Below are 15704 nucleotides of genomic sequence, written 5' to 3' on the forward strand. Positions count from 1 at the left end.
GTTGCAATATCTAACGAACTTTTCCGTTAAGCACTACCTGTGTGGTATTGTTCCAAAGGTCTCACAAAATGAAGCCAAACTGCTAGGTTGCATTGTACTGATTTGCATGTGTGTGTTTGATTTCTTTAGGATGTTCTAGGGGCCCGGGTATTCAACCTTTTTAAGCTGGTGGCCAGCTCCAATCTGGTGAGACCAGCAGGGCCCGACATAAACTGTGTACAGTACTTCCAATCTTTTTCAATGTCAGCCCCACCCATACCCTTTTATAGTCGTCTGATCCTAATAAGCCTATTTTTAGCTTTGGTTTTTCAACAATAATATGAGGCATGTTGTGGTGAAATGGTAAAGTTGTTGCACAGTCCAGTATTGAGTAAATGAGCTATAAAATATGGGAGCTCAAAAAATTGCTAAAAAATCTAAATTTGTTTTTCACTATAGGTCAACAGTTTAATGTCTTATTAATCATGTCTCAAAGTATTAGTTCTGGAAGTGGTTAACAAATTGTTTATTTAACGTTATTTTACATAGTTCATTCTATTAAACAATGTATGCACAAATAACTTTGAAAGGCAATTACTCAAAATCCTGTTTATCTTGACTCTAAGAGTACTGTACATTCGCTTTCCAATAACTTAGTTTTGAAATGTCCAATTTGAATGAATGACCCCTCATTTTAAAGATCACATACTCAGGTATTTGAAAATACCAATAACTTGAATTTAAATTTTTGCTACAACTTAGCCATTTTTGCCACAACATGCCTCATATGGCCCTGTTTTGTAAAAATTTGAGAGTGCAGTAGCATTGGGAAGGGGGAGGGATAAAAACAACTTGTGCCCCCGGTTCTCATAGTCCTACCCTACCACTAGAAATTTTCTGAGCATAAAAATCCACTCATGTACTAAGTACAGTAGTTAAAAGCAATCCAATGCCAGAAATTCCCAAGTAGGAGTCTGATACCCACAAAAAGAGTCCACTTTTACCTCTACATCCTGGAAATGGTACTTTCAGAGTGTAAAACAGGACTACATGCCCCCTGAGATCCTCGGATCCGCGGCTGGGGCCGCCAATGGTCAAACGTTGCATCGGATCATCACCTCTCCCCCAACCTAATCCTTTAAACCAAAGGGTGTCCTCTACCATGTCAAAACTCTATGCCACTAGAATACAGCGAGCTACACTCAGAAAAGCCAGACTTGTTAACAATGTTAGAGTAGCTAGTTATTCTTATTATTAACAGAAAGTCAGCCAGAAAAATTATTTATTTTTTAGTAATATTACATGGACCAGATCAAAATCTTTGTGGCGGGCTAGAGTTAGGCCAGAGTGTTTTTCGTCTTTGTTTTTGTGATTGATTTTGTATGTTATTTGAACTCCAACCCTTTAATAAAATGAAAATTAAGCATCCTTGAATTACTTAAGTTCATTACAACAGTGGCTATAACTGCATTATGCAGTATTGTAAACAGTAGAAGAGCGATTTTGTGTTAGTCTATTTTTAAACATCTAAATATATTATTCGTCTTGCAGGTAGCAAATACGCAATCTTCATACCAACCAGTTCAACCAATGCCCCACTTTCAGTTTTTAACACAAGACCCAATGATGAGTTTGCAATTAGATGAGGTGATTGGAATGGATCAATTTAATCTATTAGACGGTCACCAGAATGAGCAATTATAGTGTGCGTCTTAACTACAGAGGTCCCAATGCTCCCGTGGGTCGCAGGAAACTCCAAAAAAGACAAACTCCCGCACTCACGTAAGCATGCAAAGGTCACATGGAAAACAACCCATTTTCCTCATATATATTTGTTTTTACTACATTGTTATCAATTGTCTCTCAGAAATCGGTTGGATTGGATTGGATTTATTCAGTGTAAACACTAAGGATGGCCCACGAAAGAAGACTTATTTCTAGTGGGGTCCTTCTGGTGGTGTTTGGGCAGTACACCGGGATACAATACCCTACTCTTTTCCTAAGAGTGTATTGCGTTATTCGACGTGCCATTGGGCCATCAATGCACACAGGACCAACGGCTTAAACGTCTCATCCGAAAAACGGTGCGCTATTATAACTTGTATTTTTTTCAGCCCTCCAGCTGAAATCCAAGGAAAGGCAGAGATGGGTATTGAACTGGGGACCTAGAGACTTCCACGGTTCAGCGCACACGCAGTTGCTAACCAGATTAGCCAACTGAGCTAAGCTGCTGATGTGTATTAAAAAGTGCAGCAAAATAATATTAGATGTGCTCATTCAAGTGACTTAATTCTTTCAACTTGGGACTTTGTAACTTAATTTTATGGATAGGACTCAAAAGGGTGAACTCAATTCTGAACATTAAACCAAAGGCTGGTAAGTCTCAAACCAGTGTGAAGGGGCTTAAGCAGACGGATTAAACAGAAGTATTAAAGTTGGTCATGGCATATTCCACACCAAAAATCATGTACGGTCCCAAAGGTACGGGAGCTGTTTAAGATTTTGCTTTTAAATCCATAAACATAATTCTGTATGTAAATAATGAAAAATTTGACTACATTTCTGTTTTTTGCTTATGTATATTAGAGAAAGGTACAAAGCTAAAAATTGACTTTTTAATATATTCCTATTCTCCACATTATAGTGTGGAAAAAATGATGGGTATAATTTTTACAGGAATTAACTTACTATTTCAAAGTTATGACTGGTACTGGCATTTATAATGCGGAGTTCTTTTCCCTGGTCATTGAGTCCACATGCTTTAGGGTTGCTGCTGGTTATCAGCGCAGGAGCTGGCAATGCCTCTAGGAACCTTTTTATACTTCTGTGTGGAGAGAAGCTAATACAGATAAACTGCCTTCCTCAAGGGTACAAGCATGCACTGCGACGGATTGAAACCCTGACTTCGAGAAACCAAATCGTTCCTGTTGCACCAAACCGCTTACGAGTAAAATATTATGGCTTCTCTGTACTGGCGTATACAATGCTGCCATATTCTTATGCTAATTACTCAGTTTAACCATTAGTGACAGTACGCTTTTTTCTTGTATATACTGCCCATGCCATAAATCTGATATATTATTTGTTATGGTACAATGGACTGTCCCACTAACCCCACCTCTTGGATAGTAGGGAGCTTTCGATTGTACAACTATGGTAGGACGTAGAACGTACAGCAATGATGTAACTAAAGTTTTCTGCGCATGCGAGAATGTTAAGTTCTCCTCGTCATAGACGCAATTTGGCCAAATCTATGTATGTAGAGAACGTAGGATACCCGGCAGGACGGTCACGCATGAGTGGTTCTGTTCTAGCGTCATGCAAAATCGAAAGCTCCGTACTGCTGTCTAAAGTTCTCACAAAATGGCAGCGTAAACGTACGTGACACATGCGTCTGTGGGACAATACGTATGTTTGCAGGATAAGTAGTAAATGCTGGCCCTGTTCTAATTGGTCAGTTAAGTTTGATTGATACTCCTGAAAGATTGTGATGTTTCAACGTCCGTTTAATGGTGTTCTTAAAGAGATCGTTTATAAAATATAATTCTTTGCATAGTTTTATACAAAGTCACTGTGGAAGTGTCAGTTTGAAGTATATGTAGTAAATAAACATAGCTAAACACATTTTATACGCCTTGCAAATTAATGCAGATCAAATTTGAAGTATTATTTTTTTTTCATAAGTATTTGGGGACTTACTGAGTAATACGTCAGGTAGGGCAAAACATCACTCCTATGATATTTTCCTGAAGCACATCGAAATAGTATTATTATTATTATTATTATTATTATACTTTATTATGATTTCAAATATAAAAACTGTTATTCTAATTAACCAAAATTATGTAATATTTGTATTATAGAATCCTGTAACAGCTTGTAAGCACAAATAATTTGACGTCCATCTTAATTCATCAAAAAATTTCAATGTAATGAAAGTGCAATAAGTTGAAATTAGACAAGCTTCAATATTTTATGGCCATGCCAAGCCAAAACCCAAATCACAGTATGGAAGGCGGCTCTTGTTCCTGATAAAGGGGATCTGTTTATATGTACGCTGTGCAGCACAGTCAATTCATGGTCATTGCACAATCATTTGCCTCCTAGCTGCAATAATTATTTTTTCCAACATTTGTGCAATATTTTACTGATTGTTTAGCACTTTTTCCAGTTTGTATTTCACATTTTTGTATGTATTATATAATATTTTAATATTGTGATTTCTTTTGTAAAATGCAAGGATTTAATTTCTGTAATTGATTTTTCTTACTTTATATTTTGATTAATTTTCAAGAGCATGTTTTATTTAGCAGACTTTAGCAGAAAATAGGGTAAAATGCATTTCAGTAACCAAGTATTCAAATATCCTTAGTAAATACAAAATTTCCATAGCACCTAAAAGTTTTTCTTGAGTGCAAAATATGGGTTGCTTAAATTACAGGTACTGTACAGGATAATAATTGCTGTGGAATTTCAAACAATTGGGACAGGGTGAAGATTTACGGGCCACTATTTCTTAGTTTTCACAATAATTGAGGCATGTTGTGGCGAAATGGTAAAGTTGTCGCACAGTCCAGTATTGAGTAAATGAGATATAAACTATGGGAGCTCAAAAAATTGCCTAAAAATCCAAATTTGTTTTTCACTATAGATCAACAGTTTAATGTCTTATTAATCATGTCCCAAAGTATTAGTTCTGGAGGTGGTTAAAAAATTGTTATTTAACGTTATTGTTCATAGTTTATTCTATTAAACAATGTATGCACAAATAACTTTGAAAGGCAATTACTCAAAATCCTGTTTATAATAATACTCTAAGAGTACTGTACTTTCAGTTTCCAATAACTTTGGCTTAAAATGTCCAATTTGAATAAATGACCCCTCATTTTAAAGATCACATACTCAGGTATTTGAAAATACCAATAACTTGAATTTCAATTTTTGCTACAACTTAGCTATTTTGCCACAACATGCCTCAATTGATCAGTAATCTGACAATACAAATTGTCTAGGGACAATGTAACCAAAGATCCTGATTTATATTTAAATCTAGGCCATGATAAATTTCTGTAGTATTTTTGTCTATTTCCGTATGTCCGTAGTTAGCGAAAATTTCTGTAGCAACTACGGCAGTTCCGTAGTATTTGAGAAGTCTGTATTAGTTGCTTCACAATAGTTTTGATGAAAGATCAAAAAAGATATATCTTCTGATTCACATGTTTTAGAACGTGGGTTGTGGTTGTTTTCTAATTTGAGAATCCCAAACAAATATATTTCAAAACAAAAAACAGTTGAGTTTATAGTTGCCAATTACTATAACATCTCCAGACACCATTGTGCCTTGGAATTTTTTCCCAATTAATTTTTTATTATGCTTTGATATTAGAAAAAAATGAGCTAAAAAATAGAACTTAACAACTAATTACAGATAATGCCCTCTGAATTCTGGAACCCTGGAATGTGATGCTGAAATTTTGGAAATGAGAAAAAATACCATTAAGAATGAACACAACAAAAATGGAACATACCATTTCATAATAAATGATAGGCATAGAGAGAGGAACTATCACAAAATATCTTTACTAGCGGTTGTCTATCACAAATGTAACAGCAATTCTGTTGACCTTTCAGTGAAGCAATATTTATGGAATAAGGTAATGCATAGATAATATAGATGTGTATAAGAGACAGGTATTAAAGTTGGTCATGGCATATTCCACACCAAAAATCATGTACGGTCCCAAAGGTACGGGAGCTGTTTAAGATTTTGCTTTTAAATCCATAAACATAATTCTGTATGTAAATAATGAAAAATTTGACTACATTTCTGTTTTTTGCTTATGTATATTAGAGAAAGGTACAAAGCTAAAAATTGACTTTTTAATATATTCCTATTCTCCACATTATAGTGTGGAAAAAATGATGGGTATAATTTTTACAGGAATTAACTTACTATTTCAAAGTTATGACTGGTACTGGCATTTATAATGCGGAGTTCTTTTCCCTGGTCATTGAGTCCACATGCTTTAGGGTTGCTGAGCTAAAAAATAGAACTTAACAACTAATTACATATAATGCCCTCTGAATTCTGGAACATACCATTTCATAATAAATGATAGGCATAGATTGTTTATCACAAATGTAACAGCAATTCTGTTGACCTTTCAGTGAAGCAATATTTATGGAATAAGGTAATGCATAGATAATATTTGATCATACTGATTCCATCCGCTTGTCTTCGATGATTAAAAAGCAGCAATGAAATTTCTTCTGAGAGAAAGTAAGTATTAGCAACAGAAAGTTCAGTATTAGGAACAGACGGAAAAAGTATATTTTTCTTACATTGGATGAATAAAGTAGAAAAATACATGATAAATATAAATCTGTATATATATATATATATACATTTATATATATATATATATTTATATATAGATTTTTTTTCAACATAGATTCAAATTTAATGCAATAATTATTACTTCAGTATATTGTTTCAAATCATCTCAAAATTCATTTGTATGACAGAATATCATAAGATAAATCATGCCTAAACTGCTGTAAAATTTAATGGGTACCCACATGTTGGTACCTTATATGTGCTCGAAAAGCAAAAAAAAAGTATACTTAAATATGCCTTGCTTATTTCTATTGAAATCAGCAAATGTTAATGATGAAATGTTTTATTGGCCAGTATATTGTCAAGTAAAGTTTGCGTAAAAGAACAGTGTGGATAATATAATACATTTTTAACTTTATAATACGTAATTAATACTGTTTGAAAATCCTGGCTACGGCATTGCCTAGGTAGTAGATTCATCTTCTGAAATTGTTGGTAGCTCCCTGGCCTCCACTCTTAAAGGATCCTGGATCTGCAACTGGGGTGCTGCAATATGTATTTGTTTTAAAAAAAAAAAATGAAATGGCACGATTTGTCATTTTCATTTGGTGTCTTTTTATGTTTCTTAAGTTTTGTAATATAGATTATAACAAAATCTAATAAACAGTCTTAATAAAACACTTATTTTGAATTTAGTGCTTATACTTACTATCCATGTTATATACCAAGTTTATTTATGTAAAAGCCAGTGTACATTCATGTTATAAATGTTTAATGTTTTCATTTTGTTTATAAACAATTAAAATAGTAGCTTTGGTATTCTATGTGTTATTATAAGAAAGTGAACATAATGCTGTGTTTGTCCATGGAATAATTAGTTTAAAAAAAAATCCTCCATGGTTTGTCCATGGAGGAAGAAATTTTCTTCCTCCATGGTTTGTCTAAAACAGTCACTGTATATGTTTATGACAAGCAGGCTTACTTACATTTTTTAAGTGCTTGCTTTTTAAAAGGCTTAATGTGTTTTAGGATAATGTGACCTAATATAATGTGCTTTGAATTCTTATTGTGTTTTTGTTTTGTTTTGTTATGTTGTTAATTCAATTACAGTAATGTTTTTTATGCTGCATATAATAATTTTAAGAAATGCAATTCTAATGCTAGGTAATCCTGTTATTTAATATTCTTTATAAGTAAATGCATATATAAAGCAGTGAAAAAAATAAACGACGAGGCACTGCAGAGGGTGTAGATTTATATGACAGAACATGGTTAGAAGCACGAAACGCACAGGCAAAGGTGGATGGATACGGAACTAAGGAAGGTGCTCTCTATAAAGCTACGCTATAAAACTTGAAGCTGATACTGTATTTTATAGTTTTATTGGCTTTCACTTATATTGAAAACAATGGAAAGTTAGTCTTTCTGTTAATATGCACAGTTGTGAATAAAGAATAATAATATACTGTATACTTCATTCAATCCTGTTTATTGAGTTAGACTTTTAACTGAAAACAGTTTGCCGGGAAATCAGAAAAAAGTAACTAGGAAAAAGTTCCTGTAGGAAGAAATAACATTAACAAAGGAATAATCCATTTCATAATAGTGACATAAACTATAATTAATAATTCTGCACCAACTTAAATTATTAAAAAGTTCTAAGAAAGTATAATACATACTCCAAGTATTGAAATACACGCCATCGTGTTGGGATTCAATATTTCGACATTAATTATGTCATCATCAGGAATGAAAAAATATCCATATTAGCAAGCTTATATGCACTAGTACCAAAAGTGTTTAACCAATCAAAACATTACCTCTAGTAGGTGACATAGCAGTGATTTAAACAAAAGATCAAAGCACTATAGCAATATCAATGGAGGATGTTGCTATGACAATACATTTCCAACTGATGTTGCTATGACAATATCAACTGAGAATGTTGGTACTGTACCATGCATATTGTCTGTCTCTTATACACATCTGTCTAGTTATTAAGCACCTATCTGTCTTACCAATATAATCACTATTGCAGCCTGGACATTTAAAATGATAGACAACAGAACTTCTGTACTCCTTAGGGGTTTGATCCTTAGTAGATATAAAATGAGAAACATTTTTATACTGCCATAAAGTTATGAATTTTACCTCTTTAATTAAGTGTTTCTTTACCTTATTTAAACATCTACGTAAAATGAACTCACCTGGTTTTCCTAGATAAGGCAATCTAACCCAAATCTTAATTAAGTTATCATCAGTAGGCCTATGTATACATTTAGGTTCATTTAATTAACATTATTAACAACTTTTAAAGGGTACCCATTCCAAGACATAAACTTCCTGATGTTACTAAGCTCTGTTTGAAGTTTATCAGGAGTACACAATCTGTGGGCTATAGAAACTAAACTACGAATCCAGGAGATCTTATGGTTCCATGGAGCAAAGCTATCATAATGGACATATTGACCTGTATGTGTATTTTTACGATATATACTCATATATTCTATCTGTAGAAAATATAAAAATATCTCACTGAATAAACTTAATCAAATCATCCAGAGTTTTTTAACGAAAACAATATTAGGGAGCTTTCAATTTGTATGATGCTAGAACGGAATCACTCATGCGTGACCGTCCTACTACCTGGCGACCTACGTTCTCTGAAACATGAAAACTATAAAGCTATTCATCTTTTTACTCAAACGTGCTGAAAAATTTCATAACATTATCACAGTTTACAGTGGCGGATTGTTGAAACCAATGTGAAAATGCCCACAAATGTAATAACAACCACAAATATAACAACACACCGCCCACAAATGTAATAATGCCCACAAATGTAACAACCAGCTTCCACAAAATGTAGCAAACAGCGTCCACTCAATGTAATAACGATCATCGCCCACATAATGCGATAGCTCCCTCGTGGGTGTTGTTACATTTTTGTGATTGTTATTGTGGACGTTTTCACGTGGGTTCAACATAGATCCAGGAATTTGTAATAGAGGTAGCTCAGAGAGGCTTTCACAGATGGACGATCTACCTCAGCCCCACCATATGGTTGGGGCTGAGGTAAGAACATTTTTATGATTATGGCACCTTAAAGTTGAGTAGAATTTTCTTTTTTTTTTTCTCAATTTGTGTTAAATTTTTAAAGGTTTAGTGGGTGGAGGCTGGGCCGGGTCTTCCTATTAAGTCAGTATTAATTTGACAATCGAATCTCTATCAGGTCTATTCGTATTTTCTAACTTGTATGTAGGCCTACATTGACGATGTCTAGGGACCAAGCCTTTCATAAATTATTAAATTATTAAAGCCTTTCTTTAATAATTATTAATTATTAAAGAAACGAATTGCTATTAGGTACATTGTAAACATAAACTTTGGAGTAACATCAATAAACGGTTAGCTTCATTTTTAATTCTTGTGGGGAAAAACACATGAAGGATACTGGATGAATGTATACGTTTAATAATTTTTATTTATTTATTTTATAACATATTTTATATCACCGGGGCACTTGCCCTGGTTACCCCGGCTTCTCGGCGCCACTGGCACTGAGCCAACTTTCGAAAAACGACCAGTGGCGCCGATAGACTGGGGTAACCGGGGCAACCCGGGGCCCGGGCCCAGCAGTGGTCCGGGATAACTACGTAAAAAATAATAAAGTAGAATAATTATAAATAAATAAAAATTGATAAACGTACATTCATCCAGTGCATTCATGTGTTTTTCCCACGAGAATTGTAAATAAAGCTGATCGTTTATCGATGAAAGCTGATAATTAATCGTTTTTAATCCTTTTTCATGAATATATATTCTACTACTTCAGAGATTATGTTTGCAGTGTATCAAATAGTAAATTATTTACGTTATTAAATAATAATTTTAGAAGTCTTGGACCTCGGACATCGTCATACATACAAGTTAGTTAATACGAATAGACCTGATAGAGATTCGATTGTCAAATAAATGCTAAATATAATTACTATATTAATGGCGGATTTAAGAGGAGACCCGGCCCACCCCCTAAATTTTTCACAATTTAACAAACATTGAGAAAAAAAGAAAATTCTACTTAAATTTAAACCTAAGAGTGCCATTTCCGGCCGCAGAGGTTCCATAATCATGATTTTTCTTACCTCAGCCCCAACCATGGTGGGACTGAGGTAGGTAGATAGACCGTCAATCTGTGAAAGTCTTTCTCTAGGCACCTCTATTTCAAATTCCTGGATCCGCCACTGTAAACTTTGATACCTATGTTAATGTTATGAATTCTTTCAGCACGTTTGAATAAAATGAAGGATAGCTTTCACTTTTTATGTTTCTATACTTTATTTTTTATGACCTGGTGAAATGAGGCACTCTATAATCGATTAAATTATTATTATTTGTTAAAAGGCCGTAGATTTCGGGAGGAAATAATTGATCTGCCTCTGGATCTCGCTCGCTGGGGCCCTAGACATCCCCCCAACCAATGGGCCCGGGCAGCGAAGATGTCCCGGGGCCCGCGGCCGCCCTGACAACGACCATGTAAGTGTGTGTGTTATAACAGAGGGAGTCTGACGCAGACAGGATGTAATAATCAGGTCGAGTATAGGCCTAGTGGTCGATGTTGCGAATGGGAGCACACCGACTGTAAACTAACCTAGTGGAGTGCGTGGTCACATCGTTTACAAGAATGCGTGATTCACGTTGAGAAAGTCAAGTAAAATTATGTTCCTATAATATGTCAACTGTGTATGATTTTTATCGTATCAATGTCTATATTTACATATATTTCTCTGGCCAGGGAACATACGCGCTTATTATATCATCAAAGAAAGGTAAATACAGTGTTCAGAAAAAAATGATATTTAACCATATTTCTGACACTGAAAAAAAATTCAAAATTATAAAAAAAAAACTAAAAATCTAGGGGTGAATGGGTTAAAATAGGATTAGTTTTCTCGCGCGAATAAGCACCCGGGCGCTCTTTTGGCACTTTCTTGAGGGGCGCTTATGTTTCTATACTTTATTTTACATTACCTGGTGAAATTAGGCACCCTAATAAGGCCGTAGCTTCTGGTGGGCCCGGGAATGGGAGCCACCGGAATCTTCCCCTTGTTCCTACTGAGCCCTAGGGGCACCCATACCCCTAGCCAACGGGTCCCCCATACCCATAGCCAACGGGCCCGGGCAGCAAAGATGCCCCGGGGCCCGCGCCCGCTTTCGGCCAGCCCCTGGTCAGTGCACACGACCGGACCTATATGCCCACATTTCCTCTTGCCTTCATCTGCATAATAGCCCGAGCCGAAAAAAATGCTGAACAAAAATACTGTGATTATTACTGCAGCAACTAATTTACAACAGTCTGCCATTTTATCTCTGATTGATCTATTAAATATTAGACCAAAGTACAATACACAAACAAAACAATCTATATAGCCTACACTTGAATTTCCCATAGATAAATAAGCTAAGGCCATCAAACAAAATTATTTGAAATTATTATTTGGTGATGGGTATCCATTCGATAGTGGTAAAGAGGCTGGTTTCCACCTCTTCTTAGCAGTGATGGCGCCATCGAGAGAGGGGAATTCCTCCGTCGGACAGCTGGGGTTTGGAAATGGATGGATCTGAGAGCCATTTCTATCGTGAAATCGTACGGGTTTTTTTTCAATGGACCAATCAGCAACAAGCTTGGTTTTCGAGGCAATCGAACGCATACGTATTTAACCCGAATAACCGTGTTGCGTGTGCGATGTGACGCACCGCCGTTCAGTAAACGTAGCAACTCACGATTTTTTGTCCGGGCGCCGGACCGGATCCGGGCTTAATCCGTAGCTTTACAAACTAAAGAGTGAGCTTCATTTGGGCTGTTTCTTGAGACGATTAAGCCCACAGGGCTTCTATTCGAGGTTTTACGGTATACCTGTTAGCATTTAAATACAATACACTATTTAGCCATCCTTGAATCCGTCTTTACTTGCAGTTGAATTTTGCTTTCTATTGAAATTCGAAGTCCATCCTGCAGCATTTTCCCACGTTATTATTAATCTACTTTCGAAATTTCTTAAGTTTTTCGCATGCGGCCTGTAGCTTAGTATTATGTCTCCTCTACGTCCATACAAAATGAGGATAAAGTACACTTACGTTTAATAAAACTCTAGCTGTCCACACACTATCAATTTCTTTTACAATAAATTGTGTAGGCCCACAAACTGGTGGCTCTAGAAAATCCCTCCCCCAACCGTAATTGCTGGACAGGCCTGGACCGCTATCCAAATCAAAATAACGTTTTATTTTAATTGCTAATCCCCATATTGTGGTCTGAAAGCACAATTTGTCTTACTAAGCCATACACCCTACTAGGTTTTTTATTTTTTTATTCTGGGAACCAGACCAAGGTTCTAGTCGCACCCACTCCCCCTCACCCCCCACCCCCGCGGCCGGACATGTCGGACCCCTGTAGGCAAATTCTGGAGCCACCGCTATGTGCCCATAATACAGTCATGATGTGCCTATACCGTATATGGTCATGATGAGATGTCATGACCATATAAAGCCCACGTCACATGTTCTTGGCAAATAAACTTTCAATGCCTGGACAGGGTTTTAAATTGTTTAGCCACGGCAGCGAGTATGATACACAATGTAACCTTAAAAAAGCATTTAAGAAGCCAAATTTATATTTCAAAATTGAATAATGATGGTTATAATAATGGTTATGATGATGGTAAATGAATGTTTATTATTTTCTATATTGTAAATTAAATTCGTTTTTATTCTGCTTTTTCTTTGTATTTTTTTAAAATTGTTTTTCTGACTTTTTATATTTTGTATATAGTGAAGTAAATGAAACGAAATAAAATAAAATGGATATATTTTAACTTATCAAGATTTTTTTTATTTATATAAATTATATCATATATATATAGCCTACATATATGTGTATATATAAAGTTATATATATACATATATATATGTATATATATATATATATTGTTAATATGATGTTAGCTATAAAATATTTTTTGCAGCTCATAAGTAAACTAAGGTATACAGTTTATTAGTACATTGAGACATGATCAAGCATTAATCAACATGAAAGCCCCAATCAAGTTTATTTGACAAACCAACTTCTAAATATTTCCGAATACAGGTCTTCCTTCAATTAAAGACCACTTTTGGGACCGGAATTTCCATGGTCTTTAGCAGCTTTGGTCTCTAATTAGAATAATTAAGATAAAAGACATTTTAATTTTTGACCACAGGAAAGTGGTGTCTGTAATTGGAGGTGGTCTTTAATTAAAGGGAGGTCTGTAATTTTATACGAAGTAATGTAACCAGTGGTGTGTCCAGAAATTTGAGGCTCAGAGAGGGAATTTCACACAGATGGAAGGTCTAGACCACTTAACTTTAAATAAAATGTTCTTCTTTTTCTCTACTTTTCGTAATTTTAGAAAATTTAGGGGGTGCGGAGCCGGCTGCCACCCTACCTCTTGGAATCCACCACTGGTGATATTTGTAACATTTATTTAAAATTATTATCTATATCATAAATATCATGTTCATTTATCCCGTGACTACGTTAGAAGAGGAATCATCAGATTCATGGTCATCTTCATTCATTGTAGGGCTACGTCCACAATCAGACTTCAAAAGTCGGCTATGATCGTCTCCATTGTCCGTCTGGTTGTCGACGTGGTTGTCGATATGTACAATGGTCTTCTGAGCTCTAAGAGGAAAAAAGATTAAAAAAAAAATATTATATAGGATACAGTTTGTCTCAATTTCATTTTTAAATATCAAACTTGAAGATTTAAATTTTATGCATTACTGCTCGGGAGACGTAAAAGCAGGGAACACACTGTCGCCAAAAGGACGCGCGACCCCCTATTAAATTAATTAAATTAAATTAATAAATTAATATGCCTTGATCAATATTTTCAGCAATAAACGTAGGCAGAGAGATTACCCACACATAACAACAACGACGACGGCTACGACAACAACTGGGGGTCGACTGGGGTCCCGAGTATTTTTTTAGGGTGTGCACCCTTCTGCATACCTTCTAGATGCGCCGCTGCTGATGGGCCCCATTTCAAGTAGTTATGCCACTACTGGTTTTTGAAAAATGCAATACCGGTAGGCCTACTCTCCATAAGGGCCAGACAAGACTCCAATTACTATTAGCAATATATCTTTCTGATGTGTCAATCAAACTTAACAACTGACTAATCAGAACAGGGCCAGCAATACGCGTGTGTCATAAGGAGCACACGCGTGTGGGTCTAAAGAGCACACGCGTGTGTCTAAGGAGCACACGTTTTTCTTGTCCCACAAACGCACATGTTTGTGTATGTTTTACCATGGAGGTAATACCTCCATGGTTTTACCAAAGATCTTATAAACACCAATTTTTTGTGGGACCTTAGCAACAATATCCAAGGGGCGGGGCTTAGCGGAAAGGTCCATTGTGTAACAACATGAGCATAAAAAGCCCTTCAACAATGTTCTTTTTCCACCTTTATTATTATACATCTTTTATTGGTTCCAATCCACCGCAATACCATATACAGTACTAACTTATTAATGGGTTATAATAGACGAAAGAGAGAAATACCTTCCCTCAAAACAATTCATGCAACGACTAAATTGTTCCTGTCATTAGGCAAACGTAACATACCGTTCATTTATGGTCTGCACATGCACTATAAAATGCCTTTGAAATAATATACACTTTTGTTTGACATTGTTCAGGTTTTTCTGTATCGTTGGAGAAGTAAATATTTTCTTTTTACGCTAGACCGACATCATGAATGCATTTTAGAAGTCATACCTTTGTATCCTTTGAATTTATTCGATGTCATTTTCAGATATTTCCGTAAGACCTTTCTAAACAATGAAATAACTTTCCTTTAAAAAACTCGTTCATCTGAGTGGTATAAAAGAACTTGTTATTCTATTTCTAGTAGCCCCAAACTACTTATCATCAAAAATTGTTTGTCAGATTGAAGCTCAGGATATGCCCTTTAAGATCGTCTGGTCACCATAGGAGCCGCGGCTTCCTCACCCTTGCACACTGCGTACAAGGGTGGGGGAGACGCGCGCCCTTGTACACAGTGTTAGTATTTCAAAGCTGGTTCTTGCTAGCCAATCGGTCAAAATGAATACTTCACAAAATATACGTCAACACACAATATACCTCTAATACTATAATTATAACACATAACCGGTAAGCGTGCAAATTACAAATACAAATAGAACATGGTTTGTTACATTTCATTTTGCTGACCTCTACGCTATGTGATAGTGATAGTCAACTCTGAGAATGAGGCGTCACTTTTATACGATTACAAATTACAAAAAAAAAAAAACAAAAAAAAAAAAAAAAAAAAAA

General features: G+C 35.4%; 1 protein-coding gene across 4 annotated transcripts in view; it reads left to right on the forward strand.

The window, feature by feature from the left end:
• Positions 1 to 6011, forward strand: part of LOC117114455 (circadian locomoter output cycles protein kaput-like) — a 61512-nt gene extending 55501 nt beyond the window's left edge. For 3 of the 4 annotated variants that reach the window (XM_033258121.1, XM_033258122.1, XM_033258123.1), the window contains one exon: positions 1531 to 4623. In XM_033258121.1, the coding sequence (XP_033114012.1) occupies positions 1531 to 1683 (153 nt within the window). In that variant the 3' untranslated portion in view covers positions 1684 to 4623. Of the gene's footprint in view, positions 1 to 1530; positions 4624 to 5670 lie in introns of those variants that run through there. The other variant, XR_004446368.1, reaches the window with a different exon arrangement.
• The last annotated feature ends 9693 nt before the right edge of the window (positions 6012 to 15704 follow it).

The sequence above is a fragment of the Anneissia japonica genome, unplaced genomic scaffold (genome assembly GCF_011630105.1).
Source record: "Anneissia japonica isolate Jap-2015-1 unplaced genomic scaffold, ASM1163010v1 scaffold1374_len1023071_cov147, whole genome shotgun sequence".
NCBI lineage: Eukaryota > Metazoa > Echinodermata > Crinoidea > Comatulida > Comatulidae > Anneissia > Anneissia japonica.